At 43.2% G+C, this 24,785-nt stretch overlaps 2 protein-coding genes across 2 annotated transcripts in view; both read left to right on the plus strand.

Annotated features, from left to right (window-relative positions):
* The window catches only part of LOC149301535 (uncharacterized), a 33,998-nt gene extending 19,875 nt beyond the window's left edge, over window positions 1–14,123 (plus strand). The window contains exon 3 of the mRNA XM_089484231.1: window positions 13,032–14,123. Coding sequence (XP_089340357.1) covers window positions 13,032–13,766 — 735 coding nt within the window. The 3' untranslated portion in view covers window positions 13,767–14,123. The remainder of the gene's footprint in view (window positions 1–13,031) is intronic.
* The window catches only part of LOC149301532 (uncharacterized), a 247,346-nt gene that overhangs the window by 101,561 nt on the left and 121,000 nt on the right, over window positions 1–24,785 (plus strand). The gene's annotated exons all lie outside the window — the stretch shown is intronic.

A 24,785-nucleotide genomic window follows, 5' to 3' on the forward strand; every position in this document is an offset into this window, starting at 1 on the left:
TGTTCACATCAATTTCATTGCATGGATCTCTCTCTATTGTTTTTAATACACACAGCGATTCATTCAATCATCCTCTGTTGACCTGGGATTTATATAAGAAAGCAAAAAGAAACAGAATATGCTTATATTCAATTTATAACATGAATAACATAATATTCTTAAAGATCCTTAAATTTCATTCTCCCAAATCCACTGAGAGCAGTAAAAAGAGAGGACTTTGATTAGTCCTCCACTAGCGACAAGTTTAATTCCCATTCTTTCCCCCACTTTATCAAAACTTTCTTCCACTCCTCCTTTCTTTTGCCTTTATCATGATTTTGGGCTATACATGAAAGTCTATCCGATTCCCTGGACTCATTTACTTTCAGCATCCAGTTTTCCCAAGTTGGTCTCTTATCAGATTTCCATAATTTAGCTATTTCTGTTCTACCTGCCGAAACAAAATAAAGTAAAATTCTCCAAATTTTGTTTTCTCCTTTTGAATTTAGTACCGAAATTATATTCAAAAGATACAACTTTGGGTTCATTGGGAATTTAATTTCGAGTATCTGTTGAATGAATTCATGAATCATTTCCCAAAATTTCTGAATTTCCTCACAACCCCACCACATATAATAATAATAATAATAATAATAATAATAAATGTTATTTATATACCACTTTTCCATAAAGATCAAAGCGGTTTACATAGAGTGGTAAAGGGTGCCCTTTTTGTTTTTCCGTCTCCAACAGTTTCCGTCTGATACTCTATACATTTCTTTTCATTTTCCAGGGAGTAAGGTACCATCTATTCAAGTTATATGTATTTTAATACAAGAAAGATTTTAAAAAGAAACCTTCTGGGTGACCTTGGGGAAGTCGCACTCTCTCAGCCTCAAGGGAAGGCAATGGCAAAGCTCCTCTGAACAAATCTTGCCAAGAACAACCCAGGATAGCGTCGCCATAAGTCAGAAACCACTTCAAGACACACAACAAAAACAACGGTTGTTTTAATGGTCAGAACCTGCCTTGTGGCCCAAATCAGGGGAAGCAGAATATTAATGAAAACGGCAAGACTAAGAAGGGGTTCCCAATCCTGAGAGCAGCCCCCAAGCAGCCCTCTCCTGACTTCCCCCCAAATGCACCTGAGAGGTCCATGGACAGCAACCAGGGCCTCCCCAGAAGATCCCAAAACCAGGACAGGTTTCATGCAGGAAAGTAGAGGAAGATCGGTTGCAAAATACGTATCTGGCACATTTCTTGAATGAGGAAGTACTAGAGTATCTCAGATGACAGCCTGCTCCCTTGCGGCTGAGGAAGACCTCTTGTCTTGAAATGTCCTCCATCAGTTCCCAAAGACAGGGATAACAGCACTTTATTCAGTTTCATATCATCTATTTTAGCATGTCATCTAGAGCAGATATATTGGAGGGAGTTTGTGTCTTGTAATTCTTCCTTTTGTTGTTTTGTTGTAGCCCATTCTTAATTATATGTATTGTCATTGTACTGAAGCCTTTGTGTAACTGTACTCACAATTGCCCTTGTTTATATACAGTCATTCTGTATTACATACATTAGTAGGTTATTCATAGTAATAAACTGAAATTAGTTTTTACATTATCATTGTTTAGATGTTATTCTGCATTACATCAGTATGTTATTCAGAGTAGATAAATTGAAGCTGATTTGTGTATTGTAATTGTTCTTTGTATTCATACCTTTTCCTCTCATTACATAGCATTACTTTCTTATTACATGTTTCATGTTCACATAGAATCATAGAATCATAGAGTTGGAAGAGACCCCAAAGGCCATCCAGTCCAACCCCATTCTGCCATGCAGGAACTCTCAATCAAAGCATCCCTGACAGATGGCCATCCAGCCTCTGCTTAAAGACCTCCAAGGATCACTGCACTCCAAGGAAGGAGTGTGTCCCAATATCGAACAGCCCTCACTGTCAGGAAATTCCTCCTAATGTTGAGCTGGAATCTCTTTTGCTGTAGATTGCATCTATTGTTCAGGGTCCTATTCTCTGGAGCAGCAGAAAACAATCTTCCTCCTTCCTCAATATGACATCCGTTCAAATATTTAAACAGGGCTATCACATTACCTTCTCTTCTCCAGGATAAACATTCCCAGCTCCCTCATAGGGCATGGATTCCAGATCCTTCACCATTTTAGTCGCCCTCCTTTGGACACACTCCAGTTTCTCAATGTCCTTTTTGAATTGTGGGGCCCAGAACTGCACACAATGTTCCAGGTGGGGCCTGACCAGAGTAGAATAGAGTGGCACTATTACTTCCCTTGATCTAGACACTATACTTCTGTTGATGCAGCCTAAAATCGCATTGGCCTTGTTAGCTGCCTCATCACACTGTTGACTCATGTTAAACTTGTGGTTTACTTGGACTACTTTCACACGTAGTTTCATTCATCCAGGTGTCCCCCATCCTATATCTCTGCATTTCATTTTTTTCGCCCTAAGTGCAATACCTTACATTTCTCCGTGTCGAATTTCATTTTGTTAGATTTGGCCCAGCTTTCTAGTCTATTCAGGTCATTTTGAATCTTGATCCTGTCCTCTGGAGTATTAGCTATTCCTCCTAATTTGGTGCCATCTGCAAATTTGATAAGTATGCCCCCAATTCTGTCATCCAAGTCATTGATAAAGATGTTGAATAGCACTGGGCCCTGGACAGAACCCCACTGGACACCCCACTAGTCACTTCTCTCCAGAATGAAAAGGAGCCACTGTTGAATATCCTTTGGATTCGGCCAGTCAACCAATTACAAATTTATGTAACGGTTGCCTTGTCTAGCTTGTTTCATGTTTTTGTTTTATATACTGTTTAATTTGGTTAACTGCCATTAAGGGACATAGCTATGAGATTCTATGATATGAAACCTTTTAATAAAAGAACAGAGATTGCAATCCTATATAACCATATTATCAGACATAACTCCAGAGAATGTCATCCTTTTGGATGCCAGAAGGTTCCTCTCATTCTTCAGAGCAAGAAGCAACACCTCAGCTGCCTTCTAGAAGATAAAGCAAAAAGGCTTCCAAAAGGACTGAAGCCGTGAGCAAGTCACACTCTCTCAGCCTCAGAGGATGGCCATGGGAAACCCACTCTGAAGGAACCTGCCAAGAAAACCCCTTCAGAGACTCCCATAAGGTCACCATAAGACCTGGAAACAACTGGAAGGCAGACCCCAAGAACAACATTGAAAATAGGTGCAAGTCTTTCCTTGGACAAGTGTAATGACTGGGCTCCAGTCAATGGAGGTCTTCTTCAGGCAGAAAAGGGAGGTTTATGCAAATGCAGAATGACATCACTGCTACGGAAGGCTCTCTTGACCAATCAGAGAGCAAGATAAAGGTTCTTCTGGAAGCTTCCGTGAGAAGGAGATATAAGGCCTGAGAGACCAAGAGACAGTTGGGGGAATTGTGTCGGTTGGAGATCGAGAGAGAGAGAGTTAAAGAGCGGATCTTGGAAGTTAGTCTCAGAATTGGACACTTGGGTTTATTTGTTTCCTTAATAGCTAGTATGAATTGAATATTATATACTTACAAATATTGTACCTGCAAGACTCTTAATATCTTGTATTACTTATATTTCAGTTATATTTTGTTATTAATAGTAAATATCTCCTTGGAGTATCTACTACTCGACGCTCCTTTTACACGTGTCTTGGATCGGTTGATGCTTGGGAAAATCAGTAAAGAAGTAGAAATAAGGTTCCTTAACTGGTCCCAGTGTAGGTTAAGGGAAACCCTTTTATAATTCACTGGATGATGGCAGCGAGATTTAAGGAAGTTAAGGGTCTGCTGGACTAAGATCCATAATGTCTAAATGGCTAATTAACAATTTGTAATAACTCTGAAAGCCTTTTGGCTGAAGAGAGGGGTATAAAAATATTATTATTATTATTATTATTATTATTATTATTATTATTATTACAGGGCCGCAGTTTGGCTGCTTGGACCACCGGAGATCATCACAGAGAATCAGTTGGAAAAGCCCATCTCACTCCAGAAAATAAAGGTACTTGAGGAGTTTGCACTCTACGTCTTTCTATAATAATAGCTACAAAACTGATAATAGCATTTGGGACATTTAGTCTTTTAATAAAATATGGCAGATTTAAATGCTGCTTCAAAACCTCTTTCCATCTGCCAGCTTTGTGCTGGTTTTGGGGGGAAATGAGAAAGTGTTGGGAGGGAGGGACTGCCAAAAGAATTAGGAGATGCATTGCAGGCTATGGACAGTTTGCGGCCAAGAAAGGTCCAAAACACACGGCAGCAATAGTCCATTTTGAGAGCACTTTAACTGCCCTGGCCCAGTGCTAGGGAATCCTGGGAACTGGAGTTTATTGTGGTCCCAGAGCTCTCTGACAGAGAAGGCTCAATGTCTCACAAAACTACATTTCCCAGAATTCCCTAGTACTGAGCCAGGGCAGTTAAATCGGTCTCAGATTGGATTATTGCTGCACTGTGTTTTGGACTTAGGTGACCCTTGGCAAGTCACACACTCTCAGCCTCAATGGCATTGGAAACCCCTCTCTGAAGAAACCTGCCAATGAAACCTCATGATAAGGTTGCCTTAGGGTCACCATAATACTTGAAGACACAAATGAAGAACAGAAGAAAGTCTGAAATTGTTTCACAGGTTGTACATGGGAACGGGAGGCAGTGTGGCTCCCCAGAAGTTGGCAATGACTTGGAGCCAAGCCACAAAAAACTACAAAGCCTCAAGAAAGAGCCAGCGTGGTTTAGTGGCTGAAGCATTGGACTATGACCCTGGAGACCAAGGTTCGAATGCCCTCTTGGGCACAGAAACCCGCTGAGTGACCTTAGGCAAGAAGTCACACTCTCTCAGCCTCAGAGGGAGGTACTTGCAAAACCACTTTAGGACAAATCTTGCCAAGAAAAGCTTGCAAAGGGCTTCCCTTAGGGTTGCTATAAGTCAGAAACAACTTGGAGGCACACAATGAGAAGAAGAGCAGTAACACCACTAACACAAGGCAGCTAAGGAGAAAGAAAGAAAGAAAGAAAGAAAGAAAGAAAGAAAGAAAGAAAGAAGACATGGGAGTTGTAGTCCTAGGTTCAGAGGGATTGGATGGGCCTTACTGCAGGGCAGGGCCCCTCCTCTTTCTGGCCCTGTGGATACTGGGAGATCCAGTCCAGGAAATACACTTTAAATCCCATTGGCAAGAGAAAAGGCTACTACTGCCTTTCAGATCCAGTTTGCCCCAAATCCTTTATGAGGCCAGAAACCCCTTTGTTAGGAAGCGAACACCGAATATCTCAGGAAGGCCCTATATCTCCCAAGGCCCCCTCCCTCCAGGACCTCCTTCCACTCTTCCCTCAGTCTCTCTCTCTCTCTCTCCCCTGAAGGCCTCAAATGTCAACTGCCAAGCGCTCAGGCAGAGGCAGCCATTTTGTGTTTCAGCTGCCGTTTTGTGTTCTGGCGGCCATTTTGTGTTCTGGCAGCCATTTTGTGTTCAGGAAGCCATTTTGTGTTCCAGCGGCCATTTTGTGTTCTGGCAGCCATTTTGTGCTGCTTGTGACTGTGGGGAATAATGTTCCAGAACTTTCTCTGAGGCCTCAGTTGAACAGAGGCGTCTCTTTCTCTCCTGAGGCTCCAGAGTCAGAAGGAGGCCAGGCTCCTTGGGGCAAAAGGAAGGAAGTGTGTCTCTTTGTGTGTCTTTTCTGAGAGGGTTTTCCTATTACAAAGCTCTGCTCCTTCTGGGGAACATGGGTTTTAAAAGGGATCAGAAATGGGAGGATAGTTTTAACACAATCCTTATTCTTCTTCACAAACATTGGGCTTTGGCTTCTAAGAGGAGGCTAGTCCCCCCAAAAAGGCCAAAAGTAGCTCCTTTGGGAGGTTTTAAAAGTCTCCCCAGTTTCCTTATTAATAGATTTTCAGGCAAGAAGGAAGGAGACAGACCAGAATAACTCATATTACTAAGAATGAAACAAACAAACATACAAACAACGAACAACAAGAAGAATAAGGATTAGACTGAAAAACAAACTGCTTATATTAAAAAAAAGCAAAACCATTTTTACAGGTTAAAAATTCTACCTGAGTGCTTCTATCCTTTTATAACCAATTTAGGCTTTATCTGCATTATAGAAATAATCCGGATTGAAACCCTTTTAACTCTCCTGGTTCCATCCTATGGAATCCTGGGATTTGTAGTTTGTTGTGGCATGAGAGCTCTGTGGCAGAGAAGGCTAAGTGTCCAAAGGTAAAATCCGAGGATTCCATAGCACTGAGCGGTTAAAGCGGTATCAAAGTGCCTTATTTCTATAGTGCGGATGCAGCCTTCTTTGGAAAGGGGCTGATGCTGGAGGAAAAAGGAGGAATGCAGAAGGAAAGGAGGACGGACGGACGGAGGCCCACCTGCAGCTGCACTGGCCTCCCTGAGCGGTCAAGTCCTGAGCTGGGTTGTGGACGATGGGTTCTCTTGATATTAATATCAATATCTTCCACTATTGATTGTAATTAAGGAGGGGATCAGGTTCCTCCTTTCAATAGCACCAGGAAAATGTTTAGGCGTTGTTAAGGTTGGAAGTCCTGTTTGGGGACTTTTTGTGTTCTCACAGCCATCAGGTGCCATCAGGAAAACCTTTCTTTATCCTGCTTAGGGTCCCTTCCGACTTTGGGGCCCTTTCCTCCTTCATTTTGGGTTCCCTGAAGGCCTCAAACTGCCAACTGCCAAATGCTGAGGCAGAGGTGGCCATTTTGTATTCCGGCGGCCATTTTGTGCTGCTTGTGACTGTGTGGAATAATGTTCTAGAACATTCTCTGAGACCTCAGTTGAACAGAGGTATCTCTTTCTCTCCTGAGGCTCCAGAGCGAGAAGGAGGCCAGGCTCCTTGGGCCAAAAGGAAGGGTGTCCCTTTGTGCCTCTGGCCCTCCATTTTGGGGCGAAGGGAGGGAGGGAGGGGCCTGTGGGGGTCTGAGGAAGTGGAGGCAGGGAACCTGGGCCAGTGGGGAGGCTGGGCGTTCGGGGCTGGGAGAGAGAGGTGGGGAAAGAGACCCTTCCTTTGGGCCCTAGCTGGGGAGGGTCCACCAGTCCTTGTCCCTCCCTCAGACCCCTGGACTCACCCCTGCCACTCATTCCTAGAATGGCTGGGACTCAGAGGAGTTTCCTAGGCGTTGTCACCTTCTGCCCTCCATGGCCATTGGCACTGACCTTTTCCCCATTGCCTTCCCTCCCTCAGCCCTGTGGACCTCCTCCTCCTTCGCACTCAGAGCGAAGCCTAACCCTAGTCTGTTTTCTCAGGAACTTCATCTCGGCCTTCTTGTACACAGCTTTGTGCCACATTTTGCTGGAAGAGACCCAGGTGCAGGTCCACCAGGAACAACCTAATGACCAACACAGAGGTTAAGCAGGTGGAGTTGGGCTCTAAGAGAAAGAGGCTGTCGAAGTGCAACAACTCTTTGGTGAGTCACCATCCTGACTATTAATTTCATTTGTAACATTGCTATGCCAGCTCAGCAAAGCAAGTGGAGAACATATTGTCCCAGTTTGGCAGAGAAAGTACTGTTTAATCCTCTCTCACCCCAATTTTTCAGTGATATTCAGTAGATATACTGGCAGTTGCCCTTGTTTCAAAAATGTCCCGGTTTCCCTCTCCTCCTCCCACTTTCCCCCCCTTCTCCTCAGCTCTCTTGGGTTGCTGCAAAATGAGTTCCAAGGAGTTTGCAACCCATCAACTCAAAAGGGGGGAGAGGAGAGGAGATAACTTGCCAGGGTCTTCCCTTGCCAGGAGGCTGAGGCAAAAGCAAACTGCTGTGCCCTTCCTAGTTTGTGTGATCTTCCTCATAAACAACATTGGCCATCCTCACCACCTTCTGATGTTGCTTGTCCACATGTGCCTTGCTTTTCCTGTCTGTGAAATGTTGGGGATATGGGAGACCATCTCTGGATCTAAATTGGGGGTGGGCCCAGTGGCTCTCAAGTCCAGAGTCCTCCCCAGAACTGTTTTTTAAAATGACATTTGTCTCTGAAATTTGGCAAGAAATGGCTAAATGCACCATAATACTTTTGTGGCTAAATGTACTATATGTGTTTGGATAGTCAGTATCCTAATCCATCCTCAATATCCCAGCCATGGCTTAAATTATATTGTTTATTATATTGTATATTATGTTGAAAGGATTCAAGACTAACTGATCTCAAAGGCAGTAGCTTTTTGCTTGCTAACAGAATTTAAAGTTTATTTCCTGGACTGAATTCTGAAGTGATGAAATACTAATATATGGATATGCACCATGTGCTTTCCTCTCCTTTTGTTTAGTCTCTCTCTGGATGAGGGCTATTTTCTATTTCAGGTGACCTTTGCAGATGTGGCTGTATATTTTACCGAGGATGAATGGAATCTGTTGACGAAGAAACAGAAACTTTTGTACAATTATGTAATGATGGACAATTATGAGAATGTGGCTTCTGTAGGTAAGGAACCTGAATCCATTGCACCTTCTCTAAAGACTGAGGGCCCTTTCATACTATATTATCATGTCGCTTTGGTTACACTAGAATTATAGCATCATAGAGTTGGAACAGACCACAAGGGCCATCCAATTGAACTCCCTTCTGCCATGCAGGAATACACATTCAAATCACCCCCAAGAGATGGCCATCCAGCCTCTCTTTAAAAACCTCAAAAGAAGAGGACTCCACCAAACTCTAAGGGAGTATAGTCCACTGTCAAAGAGCTCTTACTGTCATGAAGTTCCTCCTAATGTTTAGGTGGACCCTCTTTCCCTGTGGCTTGCATCCATTGTGGTGTCTCCTTCTCTCTGTAGCGGCAAAAAGCAAGCCTTCTCCTTGCGCAACATGACACCCTTTCAACTATTTAAATATGCACATCATATCCATTCTTTATCTTCTTTTCTCCACGCTAAACATAACCAGCTCTTTAAGCTGCTCCTCATTGAGTTTGATGGTTTCCAGACCTTCACCACTTTGGTTACCCTCCTTTGGACATGCTCCAATTTGTCAACATCCTTTTTGAATTGTGGGGCCTAGAACTGGACACAGGATTATTCCAAGTGAGGCCTGACCAAAGCAGAATAGAGTGGCACTATTACTTCCCTTGTTCTAGAAACTATTCTTGTATTGATACAGCCTAGAATCACATTGGCCTTTGTAGCTGCCTCATCACACTATTGGCCCATATTCAACTTGCAATCTACTAGGAGTCCTAGATCCCTTTCAAGCCTAGTTTAATTGTGATAGCAACATCCTGTAGAATATTTGAATCTGTAGTTCAGTGAGGCACTATTGCTCTCCAGTTTCTAAGGATTCTAAATACCCCATCCTAAACTGCCAGTTCCAGGATTTTGTGGAAAGAAGCCATGGCGATTAATGCTTTTCACACCCAAATGGTACTCAGCAGATCCCTAAGCAAGTTTACTACCTTTTTTGGCCCTTCTTCCATCCCTTTAAGGCTCGGGAGAATCTTCTTGGGGCAAAGACCTCCCTTGAGCATGCAATGGCTCAGACGGCCCAACAGTGGCAAAATAGCCTCCTGTTCCCCAAACGGTTGCCGTGAGATGTTGAGGAGCAATGTCATGGCCAGCCAAGAGCAGGTCTCGGAGGATGAGGAGTAGGATGGGGCTCCTCCAGAGCAAGAGGTAATTGAGGCTACACCAGGTCTCCCAGCCCCAGAGGAGGAGGCTCAGCCAGGTCCTAGTGCTGGTGGGATTCCTCTGGTGGTACAGCAGCCTAGTGGTGACTCTGGGGAGGAACCAAGCTTGAAGGTTCCCTCCTATGGACAATGCAGGGCTGAAAGTGCTGGCAGACGCAGATCCCAAAAACTGCTGAGAAGCAATTAGCAAATCAACCTCAGGTGGCATGGGGGAGAGTTTCCCTTACTTAATTAGCAGAGAGACACCAACTCAGTGCCAGTGTTTATTGCATGATCCTTTGGTGTGATTGTTGCCTGCACTGTCTCCCTATATCTTGACTCCTTGTTGCCTTGACTCTTGACTTTGGAATGGACTGGGCTATTGCTACTTTCTGGCTGACCTGACCCTGGACTGGACTGACTATTGTGACCTCTGTTATCCTGACTTTGGCTTTGGCAATTTACTTTTTCTCTCTCTCCCTGCAAGGTTTATGGACTACTTCCAGCTTCATAGTTAATTGGCTTCCTTATCGGTGTGTGTCTGTGGGTGCTGGCTGCAGTCCAGGACAAGCAAAATATTATTTCACTCACCCCCCCCTCCCCTGAGGCAATACAATGTGGGCTTGCCCCTGAGATCTCCTCCAAACCTCATCAGTAGTCCATGCCTATCTTATAGATGTTTTAAGGCTGCACCCTGGCGCTTGACCCTCACCAAAATTGGAGTCCGGGTCCCAGCTCCCTTGCTCTGCCTTTGCCAATGAATTATTTGTATATTGATTGTCCTGCCTTTCTCAAAAATGGCCCTCAAAGTATCCCTTTTATGCCTCACACTCTGTGAGTATGTGTCTGTTACAGAGAGACAGAGGGAAAGTGAAAAAATAGAAAGACAGGGAAGAGATGCTAAAATGAGATGCTGAAGCGGCGCAGATGGGCAAGAGGGAAGGTTGGAGAGTGGAGGGAGAAAGGGAAGGGGATCTGGCAGATGGGAGCCAGGAGGCGGAGGCAGGAGCAAAGCCAGGATCGTCTAACTCTGCGTGGAAAGGAAGGGACCTCTTGGAAGAGCCAGAAGAGGGGCCTTAGGGATTGGGATGCAGCCACCAACCTGACAGATTTTAAGAACTGAACTGGTGAGAACTAGCTCAGGTCCATATTTTCAAACATATTAAGGGGTTCCATTTAGAAATTATGAGCAAAGTCTAAGAAGAGAGGAAAGGCGACACAAAAATTCCTTTTCTCTGATGTTTCTTATTCAACCTGAGCTTGCTTAGCTCCATGGTTGATTCCAGAGGCCATTTGTTACCCAAAATGCTGGAGTCTGGGGAGGATACTCCCAAGTGCTATGCTTTTAGCGGAATTTCATACTTTGTTCAAAGGACAGATTGGAACAATAGTGACCTTTGGAGTAATCCCCTTTCACCCTCTCCCCGGCGTTAGGCGAATTCTGTGTATTCTCGGGGCCAATTTAAATGAATGGAGCTCCGTGCAGTGATGTGATTAACCCTTATGGGACACGCTGCCCCTTTTCCCAGTGTGGCTTTAATATATGCTGAAATCCACATAAGGCGTGCCCACGTATGACGCAGGTGCACTGTACACGTATGCACACACATATAGGTGTTCATGCACACACACAAGAACTAGGTAACAAAGGTGGGAATAGATGTTAGGCTTTTCTAATGGTAATACATAACCTAGACGGAACTTGATTCCAATTGCTGAGGGTCCAGGATGGGGAGAGAAGTCAGTAAATCCCAAGGCAAGTGGAGCTGGCGAGTGTAGTGAGGTGTTTAGCAATGTAAACCAACAGAGTGTCTGTCTGCAACTGGACTGACGCTGAAGAACAGCCAGTTGGTATATTTATACTGTTTCTTGGGTGGGGAAAATATGGTCCAAAATGAAATTGAATGCAATTGGTACTTGGCGCAAATACCTCAGACATAAGGGATTAGCACACCGGTCCTCAGGTCCTTGTTGGCTCTGAATTCCAATCCCGTTCACAAGCCAATGTATGGCGCAATGTGAGCACGATGCTCCCAGATGCAGCTCAACAATAACATAGCACAGTATGCAAACAAATTTCCAGATACAGGTATTGGCAATGCATTGACCACATTTCACACTTAAAAATAAGTCACAGACATAGTTAATAATAATAATAATAATAATAATAATAATAATTTTTATTTATATCCCGCCTTTCCAATTGCATGATCAAGGCGGCTTACAAGACAAAAAACGATAAAATACAAGTAAAACATCACAATATAAAAAGTTTAAAAACATCATTACTAGGGGTAGGAATGGGAATCTATACAAATCACAATTCACTAGGGGCAAGAAAAAGACAATATATTGCACTAATCCGGGGTCGAAAAACAGAGGGCAAGGAGCAGAGAAAAAACACTATTACCTAAAGTGAAAAAGCCAACTGGAATAGATGCGTTTTTAATTGTTTCTTAAAAGAAACTAAAGATGCAGAGGAACGGAGCTCTACAGGGAGCTTATTCCACAATGAGGGGGCGGCGATAGTGAAAGCCCTCTGTGAGGTCCTCACCAAATGGGATTTAGGGACCTCTAACAAATTGGTCCCAGATGTTCTGAGTGTGCGGGGCGGATTGTATGGGGAGAGGCGGTCCTCCAAGTATCTTCATCCGAATCTTTAGAGGTTCTCTATCTTGAGTTGCAAAATAATAAAAATATTTGCAAGCTCTCCTCTCTGACTTCCATCATGTTCACCATCTCTTGTATACACAACTCCAATCCAATCCTCTGCAGTTAGTTTGCATCATGCCATGTGCTCTGACTCGGCACTCTCTGGCCGTCTCACAGGATATGATGCCACTTTTCAATCAAAATATTTATACACAGGTTTAAAGGAATCTTTTTTCACCAGTCGGTATGACTATCTGCTTCTACTGATTACCTCAAGGTAGTTCCCCCACAATCTCTTCTTTGCCAGCTCCTATCAGTAGGGATATAATCATTCCATGGATTTGGGGCATCTGCAACAGGGTTATGCTCAGGTCACCCACTCCAACTTCATTAATTTAATCTCAAATAGGGAGTCGTGAACATAGGGCTAAATCTTGGGCTAACACTTTCTTCCCTTAACTCTGATATTCAATATTATCTGTCATTATCTTTCTTTACAGAAGAACTTGTCAGTCATGAGAGAGTCCACACATCAGAGAAGCCATACAACTGCCAGCATTGTGGGAAACATTTTGCATACAAGTCAATCCTTGTCATTCATCAGAGAGTCCACACTGGAGAGAAGCCATACAAATGCCAGCATTGTGGGAAATGTTTTTCTCGGCAGTCCAACCGACTGACACACCAGAGATTCCACTCAAGAGAGAAGCCATACAAATGCCAGCATTGTGGGAAATGTTTTTCTCAGCAGTCCCACCGACTGACACACCAGAGAATCCATCCAGGAGAGAAGCCATACAAATGCCAGCATTGTGGGAAAGGTTTTTCTTGGAAGTCAGACCTATTGAAACACCAGAGAATCCACTCAGGAGAGAAGCCGTACAAATGCCAGCATTGTGGGAAATGTTTTTCTCAGCAGTCAACCCTACTGACACACCAGAGAATCCACTCAGGAGAGAAGCCATACAAATGCCAGCATTGTGGGAAATGTTTTTCTCGGCAGTCCAACCGACTGACACACCAGAGAATCCACTCAGGAGAGAAGCCATACAAATGCCAGCATTGTGGGAAATGTTTTTCTCAGCAGTCAACCCTACTGACACACCAGAGAATCCACTCAGGAGAGAAACCACACAAATGCCAGCATTGTGGGAAATGTTTTTCTCAGCAGTCACACCTAGTGAGACACCACAGAGTCCACACAGGAGAGAAGCCATACAAATGCCAGCATTGTGGGAAATGTTTTTCTCAGCAGTCAACCCTACTGACACACCAGAGAATCCACTCAGGAGAGAAGCCATACAAATGCCAGCATTGTGGGAAATGTTTTTCTTTGAAGGGAGACTTAGTGAAACACCAGAGAGTCCACACAGGGGAGAAGCCATACAAATGCCAGCAGTGTGGAAAATGCTTTTCTTGGAGGTCAGGCCTATTCAGTCACCAGAGTGGCTACACAGGAGAAAAGCAACGCAAATCCAAGCAGTGAACAAACATTGTTTTTGTAAAGAAAGAATACAAAAATATTTTTTTCAATCTAGCTGTGCAAAGAAAAGGCCCTTATGATTTTATTTGTATGGTTTTTATGTCCATATGTCTGTTTATGTTATATTTTGTTAAGTTTAGGTTTTCATTGCTACTAGTCTATTGCTTTGGGTTATAAATTTGGCTGGGGATTATGGGTCATGGTTTAGGTTAGTTAGATGGGGTTGCAGGGATTTGTTGGAGCAAGCTAGAATAGCAATGATATCACTTGGAATTTGTGGGATGTTGGCTAAAGAAATTTGGGGACCGGTAGTAAGAGAAAGGGAACTAGCTTCTTCGAATGTCTGGGGCAGGGAGAGATTGTGTGTTGGAAGGATGGCAAAGTGGGGCTGGTTAATAGTGGGGGGTAGATGGTGGGAATTGTAGGTGGGGGCTAGGTTTGGTAGAAGGTGAAGTTTTAGGTTTTGGGGTTTTAATATATACTTTGGTTTGGCAAGGGCAGTTCTGGCTTAAACCCTGAATTCCTGACTATGTGTTTTCAATAAAGTTCTTTATTTCAACACACTGGACTCTTTGATGAACAGAAGTTGTGAATTTGCACAAAACTGACACTTTCTTCTCTTCTCAATCCTCAGGTCCATTCCCATCTATAAGAACAGCAGAGACAAACACACACATGCACACACACCCCATATATACATATATATATACACACACACACACACACACACATCTATCTATCTATCTATCTATCTATCTATCTATCTATCATCTATCTATAGTATACACAGAGAGACTTTTTCCAAATCAGAGCCTTCCTTTCCTGCCTTTCCTGGGCTCCATTGTGGCCTCTTGAAAATCTCCTCAAAAGAAGGAAGGAAGGAAGGAAGGAAGGAAGGGAAGGCTGCTGAACGCCTGGCACGCTCCTTCGCTTCCCTCAAAGGCCACCAGTGGAATAAACAGCAGCAGCAGTAAGGCCCTGGTGATCTGTATGCATGATTAGAATCTCCTACCTGAAGCATTGCTGCCCTCACAGTCTGTTCTGAGGGATGGAAATAGGGGACAACCCTCGTTCATTTAGAAGAATGGCTGGAGGGTCTTCTGGGGGACCCTGGGGGTTGTAAGAAGGAAGGAAGCCCCTTTTCTTCCCCAAAGAAAGGGGGCCTGCCAGACCTCCTCTCCCTGTTTCCTTCCCTGCCTCCTCCTCGGGGGATTCCTTGGGGCCCAGGTACTTGGGGGTTATTATGAGAAAAGAGGTCATGAGGGACGCTTGGAGAGAGACATGGCCATGGAGGGGATCAGTATCCAAATGTAAAAAGGGCTTTAAGGATCCCCCTCCCTCCTGGAAAGTGGGGCAGAGGAAAGACCCTCTATTCTGATGCTTCATTTGGGGAATATTTTTGTGCCAAATAAAGAGCATCACACAGGATAGCATTGGAAATAACATTTTTGAGTGGGAGGAGTTTTCCCTGGGGTCTTGGGGCATGGCATAGGTTCACCATCACTGCCCTAGAGGAACAATCCTAAATAGAAAGTAATGACTGCCAAAGGACTGATGATGGTAGAATGGGGTGTTCTGGAATAGAGCCTGGCTAGCTAGTGCCATGAACAAAATAATCACTCCCTGTTGCAAAATGTTATTGCACATCCCAATTCTGGCTCCTAGCACCAATGGGGCCACACTCATGAGATCTAAAGAAGGACTTCTATCTATGCAGCCAGGGCATAAGCCCCTCTACCCAAAGTGAGATGAAGAAGCAGGTATAAATCCTATTCCCACCCTCCAGGGATTACTAGTGTATGGAAGTGCTGAATCAGGGTTATATTTCAGATTTTACGGCAACTATTGACGGTGCTGAATCATATCCCTCAATCTCAGCATTTTAGAGGGTATTAAAACTGAGAACAGGTTGAATGAGCCTCGACATGGAAGCCAAGACCCATGATTGCCCCTGCATTCAACTATGTTCCAGGCCGCAATCTGCTGTGTCCATTGGACCTCAAGGGAAGCCACCGAGAGCCAAACAAGCTCCATTTCTATATCCTTGTCCTGGGTTTTCCGTCGGGGTCATTGGATTCCATGGCAAAAGGCCTGGCAGGAAAGTAAGTGAGGCTTACCTTTGCCAGAGTATAGTTTCTTGCTTGTTGGAATAAGCTTTCAAGCACTCGTCGATGTGGTCGGCTATTTTCAACAGAGCTGTGCATAATGTTCTCCAGTTCCTCCACCTAGCGCCCCTTGCCTGGGTTGTCCAGATCTTGTATGGCCTTCCTGACTGGCTGCATCTTCTCACTGAAGAGGGGAACAAACAGAGAGGAGCCATGTGAAAGTGAAGGGTGGGAGGGAAGGTGGGAGGAATTGTTTAAACTTGCCTATTGCATTGGACAGCTAAGTAAAGCTGGAAATCAGCTCATCTAAAATGTGATGTTGGAGAAGAGTTCAATGGATACACTTTTCTGCACGCTTTCAGCATGAAATGAGTGGCAGAAAACTTAAAATGTCAAATGTTTCCTGGTCCAGTTGCTCTTCCTCCTCTTCTTCCTCCTGTTCCGCAATGGCTATGGGCTCACTCCCAGCTGCAACGTAGACAGGGCCCTGTGGTGGGATCCCTTTATCTCCAACTTTGGCCTCACTCTCTTTGGCCAGTGAAAGAAGAAAACTGGGCAGATTAGTCCTAAAGCAAAATTAGGGATGTGACAAAATCAGGGATCTGTCCAATGAAAGAAAGGAGGGTGACAGGGTATGACATTGCCTTGTTGTGGTGCTGCTGCTGGTGGTGCCAGTGTGTCTACAAGTAATTTTTGACAAATGGAGACCCAAAGTTGCTTTTGTTCATTCTGCATTTTGTATCCTAAGCCACCTTGAGACCCACCCATGGGAGAAAGGTGGGATGAAATGTAATAAATAACACAACCATACAGTTCAAGGAACGTACAATAGGAATGAATGAAGAAGAAGGATGCTTTCAGGTGAGATCAACCAGTCCAACTTGTGATGCCTTCACAAAGCAGGAGTAGGTTCCACTGTAAGGAAGACAGTACTCAAAACACTAATATCAAATAGGAAATAGGGAAACTAACCCAGAGAAATGCTCTTGTCCTGAGGTCTCTCCTCCTTCTCTCAGCCTCAACTGACTCAACTTCCACCTTGGCCAAGATTCTCAGTTCTTTCCAGAGAAACCAACCAAAGAAACACATTCTCCTTGGTCCCATCTGACCACTTCTCCATGAGTCCAATTACATGGGTTGCATTTCTCTTAATAGGATGATTTCAACTGCTTTTTAACATTTCACACTCAGCTCTCAGTATCCACAGATTCTGCATCTCAATATATCCCCAAAAAGCCAACCTTGGTTTTGCCATTTTATGTAAGGCGCATCATACTACAACCCCATTGTTTGTAATAGTACTTGAACATCCACGGATTTTGATTACTTCCTGGGGTCCTGAAACCAAACCTCAGCAGATACTGAGGTTAAACTGTAAATAATGTTCAAATTCTTTCTATTTTCAGAATAAACAACCATACAATCACTAAAATTACAATTCAAACATACATCACACTTGTTCTTGTTTTCTTATTACCATGTACTTCTTCCATCTACATCTTTCTCCTTCCTACCTCCTCTATTCTTTAAACCGCATGTCATCCTACCTTCCTACTACCTTCTTTCTCATTCGTTCCATCTCTCTCCTCCTTTCTCTCTCTTTCCTTCACAACTGTACTACTATCTTTCTCATCATTCCACTCTACTCAACTGTAAACTTTACTTTCTACACTTACACACACCTTCAACTACACACATAACTCTCTTTTTCCCACCGCTATATTCTTTCTTTCTTTCTCACTTCTAGAAGAATAGGAAAGAAGATCTTATTTCAGCTTCCTCACTTCTAATTTATTCTATACTTTACCATGTATCATAACTTTCCTTTCTTTCTCTATTTCATATTTACTTTACTACTACTATCTTGTTACTCAGTTTACATTCTTCTACTCTATCCAAAGTTCAGTTAATACACAGAAAAGAATCTCCAATGTCATCTTCTATCTCCTTTGAAGGCTGACTGATGCATTTCTGTATCATTATATACAACAGTGATGCTCCACTCCACTCTTATGCCCTCTGGGTGAATGTAATAATAATAATAATAATAATAATAATAATAATAATAATAATTTATTTGGATCCTGCCTTTTCCCGAATGAATCAAGGCGGGTTTACAAGAAAGAGTAATAAAATACAATATGTGTAAACAAAATAATAGCCAAACCCTAACCCTCCCTCCTGCACCCCAGTGACCAATTATAAACGTCAATTATGGGCCTGAACACCCTTTCCAATTTTGAATTAAAAAGTAAATTAAATATTTGGGTGTGACTATTACTGGGAAAAACTCTGACCTATTTAGAAACAATTATATACCATTATGGAATAATATAAAAAAGGATTTACAAAGTTGGGGAAAATTACAAATTTCATGGCTTGGAAAAATAGCAGCTATACAGATGAATATTACACCCAAACTACTATTTTTATTTCAGAATCTTCCTATTATTTGGTTATTTGTATATTTGTTTGTTACATGTTGCTTGTTTTTATAATCAATAAAAAAAAGAAAAAAAAGAATCTTCCTATTATAACCAATGACAAACCTTTTAAGGAATGGGATAAAGAATTTGTGAGACTCGAGTATTCTGAACCAATCATCCACAACAGCTATTGTAAAACAAAAATGTATTGTAGAGAAGGTAGAAATACACTGGATCACGTTTTTGCTGAAGCTGAAGAACTCCAAAGAGAAACCCCACTTTAAAACCCCAGCCACCACTCTTTTTTCCTGTTCAACCCAGATCGTTCCCCCCAACTCACCCCCTTCGCCACAGAGGAGGGGATTCTACATCAAAGCAGTCCTAACGAAAGCACCATTTGGTTCATAGTCTCTTCTGCCTTGATAGTTCTATGGATACCGGAACAGAGGGTATCTGTTAAACATCACCCCATCATAAACCTGCCTGACTGGCAGTAACTGCTTGCTGCTCTCAGCTGACAGTTCCAGATACGTGATCATCCTGAGCATAGCCCATGGTGGCAGCAACTCTTTCCCAGAATGCCTTTCCCTGAGAGGTTTAGATAGATCCATCATGTCTATCTATCTATATATATATCTACCCATGTATCTATATAACTATATGTATGTGAGAGTTTAACGCACTGGACTTCCGTTCTGCAACCTCCCTCCAATCCTTGTCCACCCCGGCATACCACCCATTCATGACAGTCCATTAAAGCATATGAATATGTGTCTAGAAGCTATCCCTACTTATCTCACTAACTTATACAATCCTCATGGCAGAATCGTCACTGAATCACTGAATGAAGGAGGACTCTGACAGAATTAACTAAATTCATCTGGAATAAAAAGAAACCAAGGATTAAACTCAAAGTACTTCAGCACAGTAAGGAAAGAGGGGGGGGGTAGGATTTCCAAATTATAAAATGTATTATCAAGTCTGTTGCTTAGATTGGATCAAAGAATGGGTACAAATTAAAAAGGATAAAGCTCTACAACTGGAAGGGTTCGATAATGTGGTTGGGTGGCATGGGTATCTGTTACATGATCAAATAAAAATAAACAAAAACTTTAATAATCATTATCTAAGGAAATCCTTACTGAGAATTTGGCTGAAATACAAACCCTACATTGTTCCTAAAATCCCCAGATCGGCCTCAATAAATGAGGCCTTTTTAGAAGAGAGAGAATGAAAGATGTAGATTGGGTAAGATATAATGATCTGTTAAAAATTGAAAATAGAGAGTTCAAAATCAAAACAATGGAAGAATTAATGGACGAAGGTTTTAATTGCAATTGGTTTCTGTACAGACAAATAGTTGAAAGATTTAAATTAGACAACAAAACCCAACAGATAGGAAAAGAAGATACAGAATTTGGAATATTGTTAAGCAAAGATTTGGATCACAAAATCGCTAAACTATACAAATTACTACTACATTTAGAATTGGAAAGCGAAACAGTTAAACAATTTATGATAACATGGGCACAGGATTTTGGTAAACCAATACTAATGGAGGAATGGGGGGGAAAATGTAAAGTTAGATTAAAATACACATTGAGTGCAGACGTAAAAGAAAATTACCTTAAAGTACAATATAGATGGTACATAACTCCAGAAAAATTAAGCAAGGTTTATAGGAATAAGAGGAATGAATGCTGGAATTGTAATAGTACAAATGCAAATTATATGCACATGTGGTGGGAATGCAAAAAAAAAATTAAAAACTTTTGGAGCCAAATTCATAGAGAAATGGAAGGGATATTGGATACAAAAATTAAATTCGAGCCCAATTTTTTTTTATTAGGAATGGTGCGAGATTCAAAACGGGAAAGTAAATTTGGTAAGATTATATTTTATATGATAAGCACTGTGAGAATGATCATAGCTACTTCAACTATCCTGATATTTGCTGGAAGTCAAACTCAGTCAAATTCCTCACTTGCCTGGAAGACAATTTCATGGTCCAAAAGGTGGAAGAGGCAACAAGGGGGTCAGCTATTTTAGATCTGATCCTAACCAACAAGGATGACTTGGTTAATGGGGTGCAAGTGGTGGGATCCTTAGGTGGAAGTGACCATGTTCTCCTGGAGTTTGTAATACAGTGGAAAGGAGAAGTCAGGCAGAGTCAAACACGCATTCTAGACTTTAGGAGAGCGGATTTCAGTAAACTTAGGCCTGTTACAGACAGCCAAAATAAAGCTGCTTTGAGTCACTTTGGAGGTATGGTATTTCAATGATACATGCGTCCTAAGAGTCCAAAGGCCGCACCAAAGCCACGCTCCAGTCCTAAGGACTGGAGTGCAGCTTTGGTGAAGCTTCCAGACTCTTAGGACTCATGCATCATTGAAATACCATACCATCAAAGTGACTCGAAGCAGCTTTATTTTGGCTGTCTGTAACAGGCCTTAGAGAAGTATTGAGGGTGATCCCATGGTCAGGAATACTAAAAGAGAAGGGAGTTCAAGATGGATGGGAGTTTCTCAAAAGGGAGATACTGAAGGCACAAATTATAACAGTTCCAGTGAGAAAGAAAAATGGGAGGTGTCGCAAGAACCCAGGATGGATGACAAAGGAACTTTCAGCTCAGCTAAATTTTAAACGGAACATGTATAAGAAATGGAAAAATGGGGAAATCACCAAAGAGGAATTCAAACAAATAGCTAGCAAGTGTAGAGATAAGGTCAGAAAAGCCAAAGCACAGAATGAACTCAGGCTTGCTAGAGAGGTTAAGAACAATAAAAAGGGCTTTTTTGGATATGTCCGCAGCAAAAGGAAGAAGAAGGAAACAGTAGGGTCACTGCGTGGAGAAGATGGCAAAATGCTAACAGAAGACAGAGAAAAGGCAGAATTACTCAACACCTTCTTTGCCTCAGTCTTCTCAGAAAAGGCAAAGGGTGCTCAACCTGAGGATAATGGAGCAGAGGACAGAACAGGGGAATTTCAGCACAGAATAAGTAAAGAGATAGTGGATATAGTATATCTTGATTTCAGTAAGGCTTTTGACAGGGTTCCCCATGACATTCTTGCAAACAAGCTTGTAAAATGTGGGCTAGACAAGGCAACTGTTACTTGAATTTGTAATTGGTTGACCGGCCGAACCCAAAGGGTGCTCAACAATGGCTCCTTTTCATCCTGGAGAGAAGTGACCAGGAGTCCATCCTGGGCCCAGTGCTAATCAACATCTTTCTCAACGGCTTGGATGACAGAATCGGGGGCATACTCATCAAATTTGCAGATGACACCAAATTAGGAGGAATAGCTAAAACCGCAGAGGTCAGGTTCAACATTCAAAATGACCTGAATAGACTAGAAAGCTGGGCCAAAGCTAACAAAATGAAATTCAATATGGAGAAATGTAAGGTACTGCATTAAGGGCGGAAACATGAAATGCACAGATATAGGATGGGGACATCTGGCTGAATGAAACTACGTGTGAAAGGGAATAGGAGTCCAAGTAGACAACAAATTGAACATGAGTCAACAGTGTGATGCCAATGTAATTTTAGGCTGCATCAATAAAAGTATAGTGTCTAAATCAAGGGAAGTCATAGTGCCACTCTGTTCTGCTCTGGTCAGGCCCCACCTGGAATACTGTGTCCAGTTCTGGGCACCACAGTTCAAAAAGGATGTTGAGAAACTGGAGCACGTCCAAAGGAGGGTGACTAAAATGGTGGAGGATTTGGAAATCACAATGGGACACTCTCAATGCTTCAGGCAAGGAGCATCAGACTGAAGTCACAATGGGACAGTCCCAATGCTTCAGGGAAAGAGCATCAGCTGCCCTTGGTTCGCCTCTGACATCTTCCTCCTCCACATCTTTAACTTGGACACCATCCACTTCATAAGGTCCTTTAATTCCTTTATGTCTTCCTCCATTCAATAAACGTCTACCTGGGGTTCTTCTATCCTGGGGCGGCTATCAAGCGACTCCCCCACTGCCAGGTCCCAGGCTGTCACTCTGCCCTCCGACGGCCTTCCTTTCCCCAGTCTGGGGCCGGAAACCCAAATCCTCCAGTGGTGGCCTGGGAGGTGTGAGCTTCAGGAGGTTTCCCAGTCTTGGGCTTGGCCCTAGTTCCTCTGAAGAAGGCATGCTCCTCCACCACCAGGATCTCCAGAACCACCAGGTTCCCAAAGAACTCTTCTTGTTCCTGGGTCTCCATTGGAGTTAAAACTGTGAGACTTTGCAAACTGCGATATCTGGAGTCAGTCCTTGTGCTCAAAAAATCAAGCTCATTTGAAACAAAAGAAGCTTTATTGATGGATCCAGGCAGAAACATCCATTAACACCTTTTTGCAAAGTCTGAAGTCCAAAGGCACTTGCTCCCTTCTTAACCCACTCAACCCCTCACTAAGCAAGCCCCCAATTCCCAAGCTAAAGCAACACAAGCGGAGGTTGCATAGATACCAAGGTTGTGTATACTTCCCTTCCCTTCTCCCAGATAGTCTCACCTTGAAGAGCGGTGTTCCCAAGCCAGCTTCACTCCTCCTTGATAACCATCTACAGCTACAACCCCATCCCTCTCTCCAACGCCCTCCTTCATCTAAAAGCCACTCCATCTGTCCTTCTATCATTTTCCATTAGTGCTTTCTATACCCATCACTCTACACTACCTACTATGAACTATCACTGTAACTCCTACTTTAATAACCAAACCCTAATATTTTTACCCTTAATGACAGAACTCTTATACACTAGATCTGACACACAATGGACCAGTCTCTTGCAAGTAACATCAGCCTGCGGTTGCAATGGGCCAGTCTCAATCCTTCAGGTAAAGAGCACCACCCTGAAGTCACAATAGTGCTATCTCAATGTGTAGTTTTGTAATTACAAAACTCTTTATTCAGGCAAGGAGCATCAGCCTGAAGTCAAAATGGGCCAGTCTCAATCTCTCAGGCAATGAGAATCAGCCTCAGGTTGCAATGCGCCAATCTCAATCCTTTAGGTAAGCAGCATCAGCCTCAGGTTGCAATGGTCACGTCTCAAACCTTCAGGTAAGCAGCATTAGCCTAAATTCACAATGGTCCCATCTCATTGCTGCAGGCAAGGAGCATCAGTCTTAGGTCGCAATGGGCCAGTCTCATTCAGGTAAACAGCACCAGCTTGAAGTCACAATATGTCATGAATCCATTTATTCATTCATTTATTCATTTAGGGATACATGGCATAAGGGTTATAGGTTTAGGTTTAGATTAGAGTTGAAATAGATGAGATTTATGGTGGGTTAAAATAATAAGTTTTAATATGTGCTTTAATAGAAGATACTAGAAAGAGGTAGAGAGATCATGGCTAAAGAATCTGTCATCTTAAAATAATCTGTCACGTTAAGATAAATGTCATCCTTCGGCCAGGGAGGGAGAGAATAGGCTGGCCCCGCTCCATCAGGGCTAGCCTGAAGATAGAGGCTCCTCCCTCCATAACTGTTATCCTTCGGCTTGAGAGGGAGAGAATAGGCTGGCCCAGCTCCATCAGGGCTAGCCTGAAGATAGAGGCTCCTCCCTCCATAACTGTTATCCTTCGGCTTGAGAGGGAGAGAATAGGCTGGCCCAGCTCCATCAGGGCTAGCCTGAAGATAGAGGCTCCTCCCTCCATAACTGTTATCCTTCGGCTTGAGAGGGAGAGAATAGGCTGGCCCAACTCCACCAGGGCTAGCCTGAAGATAGAGGCTCCTCCCTCCATAACTGTTATCCTTCGGCCTGGGAGGGAGTGAATAGGTTGGTCCAGCTCCACCAGGGCTAGCCTGAAGATAGAGGCTCCTCCCTCCATAACTGTTATCCTTCGGCTTGAGAGGGAGAGAATAGGCTGGCCCAACTCCATCAGGGCTAGCCTGAAGATAGAGGCTCCTCCCTCCATAACTGTCATCCTTCGGCCTGGGAGGGAGTGAATAGGTTGGTCCAGCTCCACCAGGGCTAGCCTGAAGATAGAGGCTCCTCCCTCCATAACTGTCATCCTTTGGCCGGGGAGGGAGGGAATAGGCTGGCCCGACTCCACCAGGGCTAGCCTGAAGAAGAAGAGCCCTCCCTCTAGTCCATCTGCCTTGGTCCATGCCTCAGAAGGAGAGAAGAACTGCTGGACCTGATCCCCTCCCCTCCTCACCATTCCCTTCTCCTTTTGTGTCTTGTCTTTTAGGTTGTAAGCCTGAGGGCAGGGAACCGTCTTATTAAAAATAATGATTGTAAGCAGCTCTGAGAGCCATTAGGGCTGAAAGGCGGGGTATAAATAACGTAAATAATAATAATAGAGAATCTGCTTGTTTGCTAGGATTCGAATGTGCGGGAATCATACTTCTAACAGAGGCTTGAGTTTAAAAGACTGGTCTCTGTAAAAGGAGGGGGAACCTAGAGAGTTATTGGTATTTTTATACTGTATTATGTTGCTATGGGTTTGTGCTTATTATATTTTCATATGGTATCTTATTATATGGAGATTGATAGGGTGTTATATT

Source organism: Sceloporus occidentalis, unplaced genomic scaffold (genome assembly GCF_023333645.1).
Source record: "Sceloporus occidentalis isolate IW3139 unplaced genomic scaffold, rSceOcc1.0.p SCAF_21, whole genome shotgun sequence".
NCBI lineage: Eukaryota > Metazoa > Chordata > Lepidosauria > Squamata > Phrynosomatidae > Sceloporus > Sceloporus occidentalis.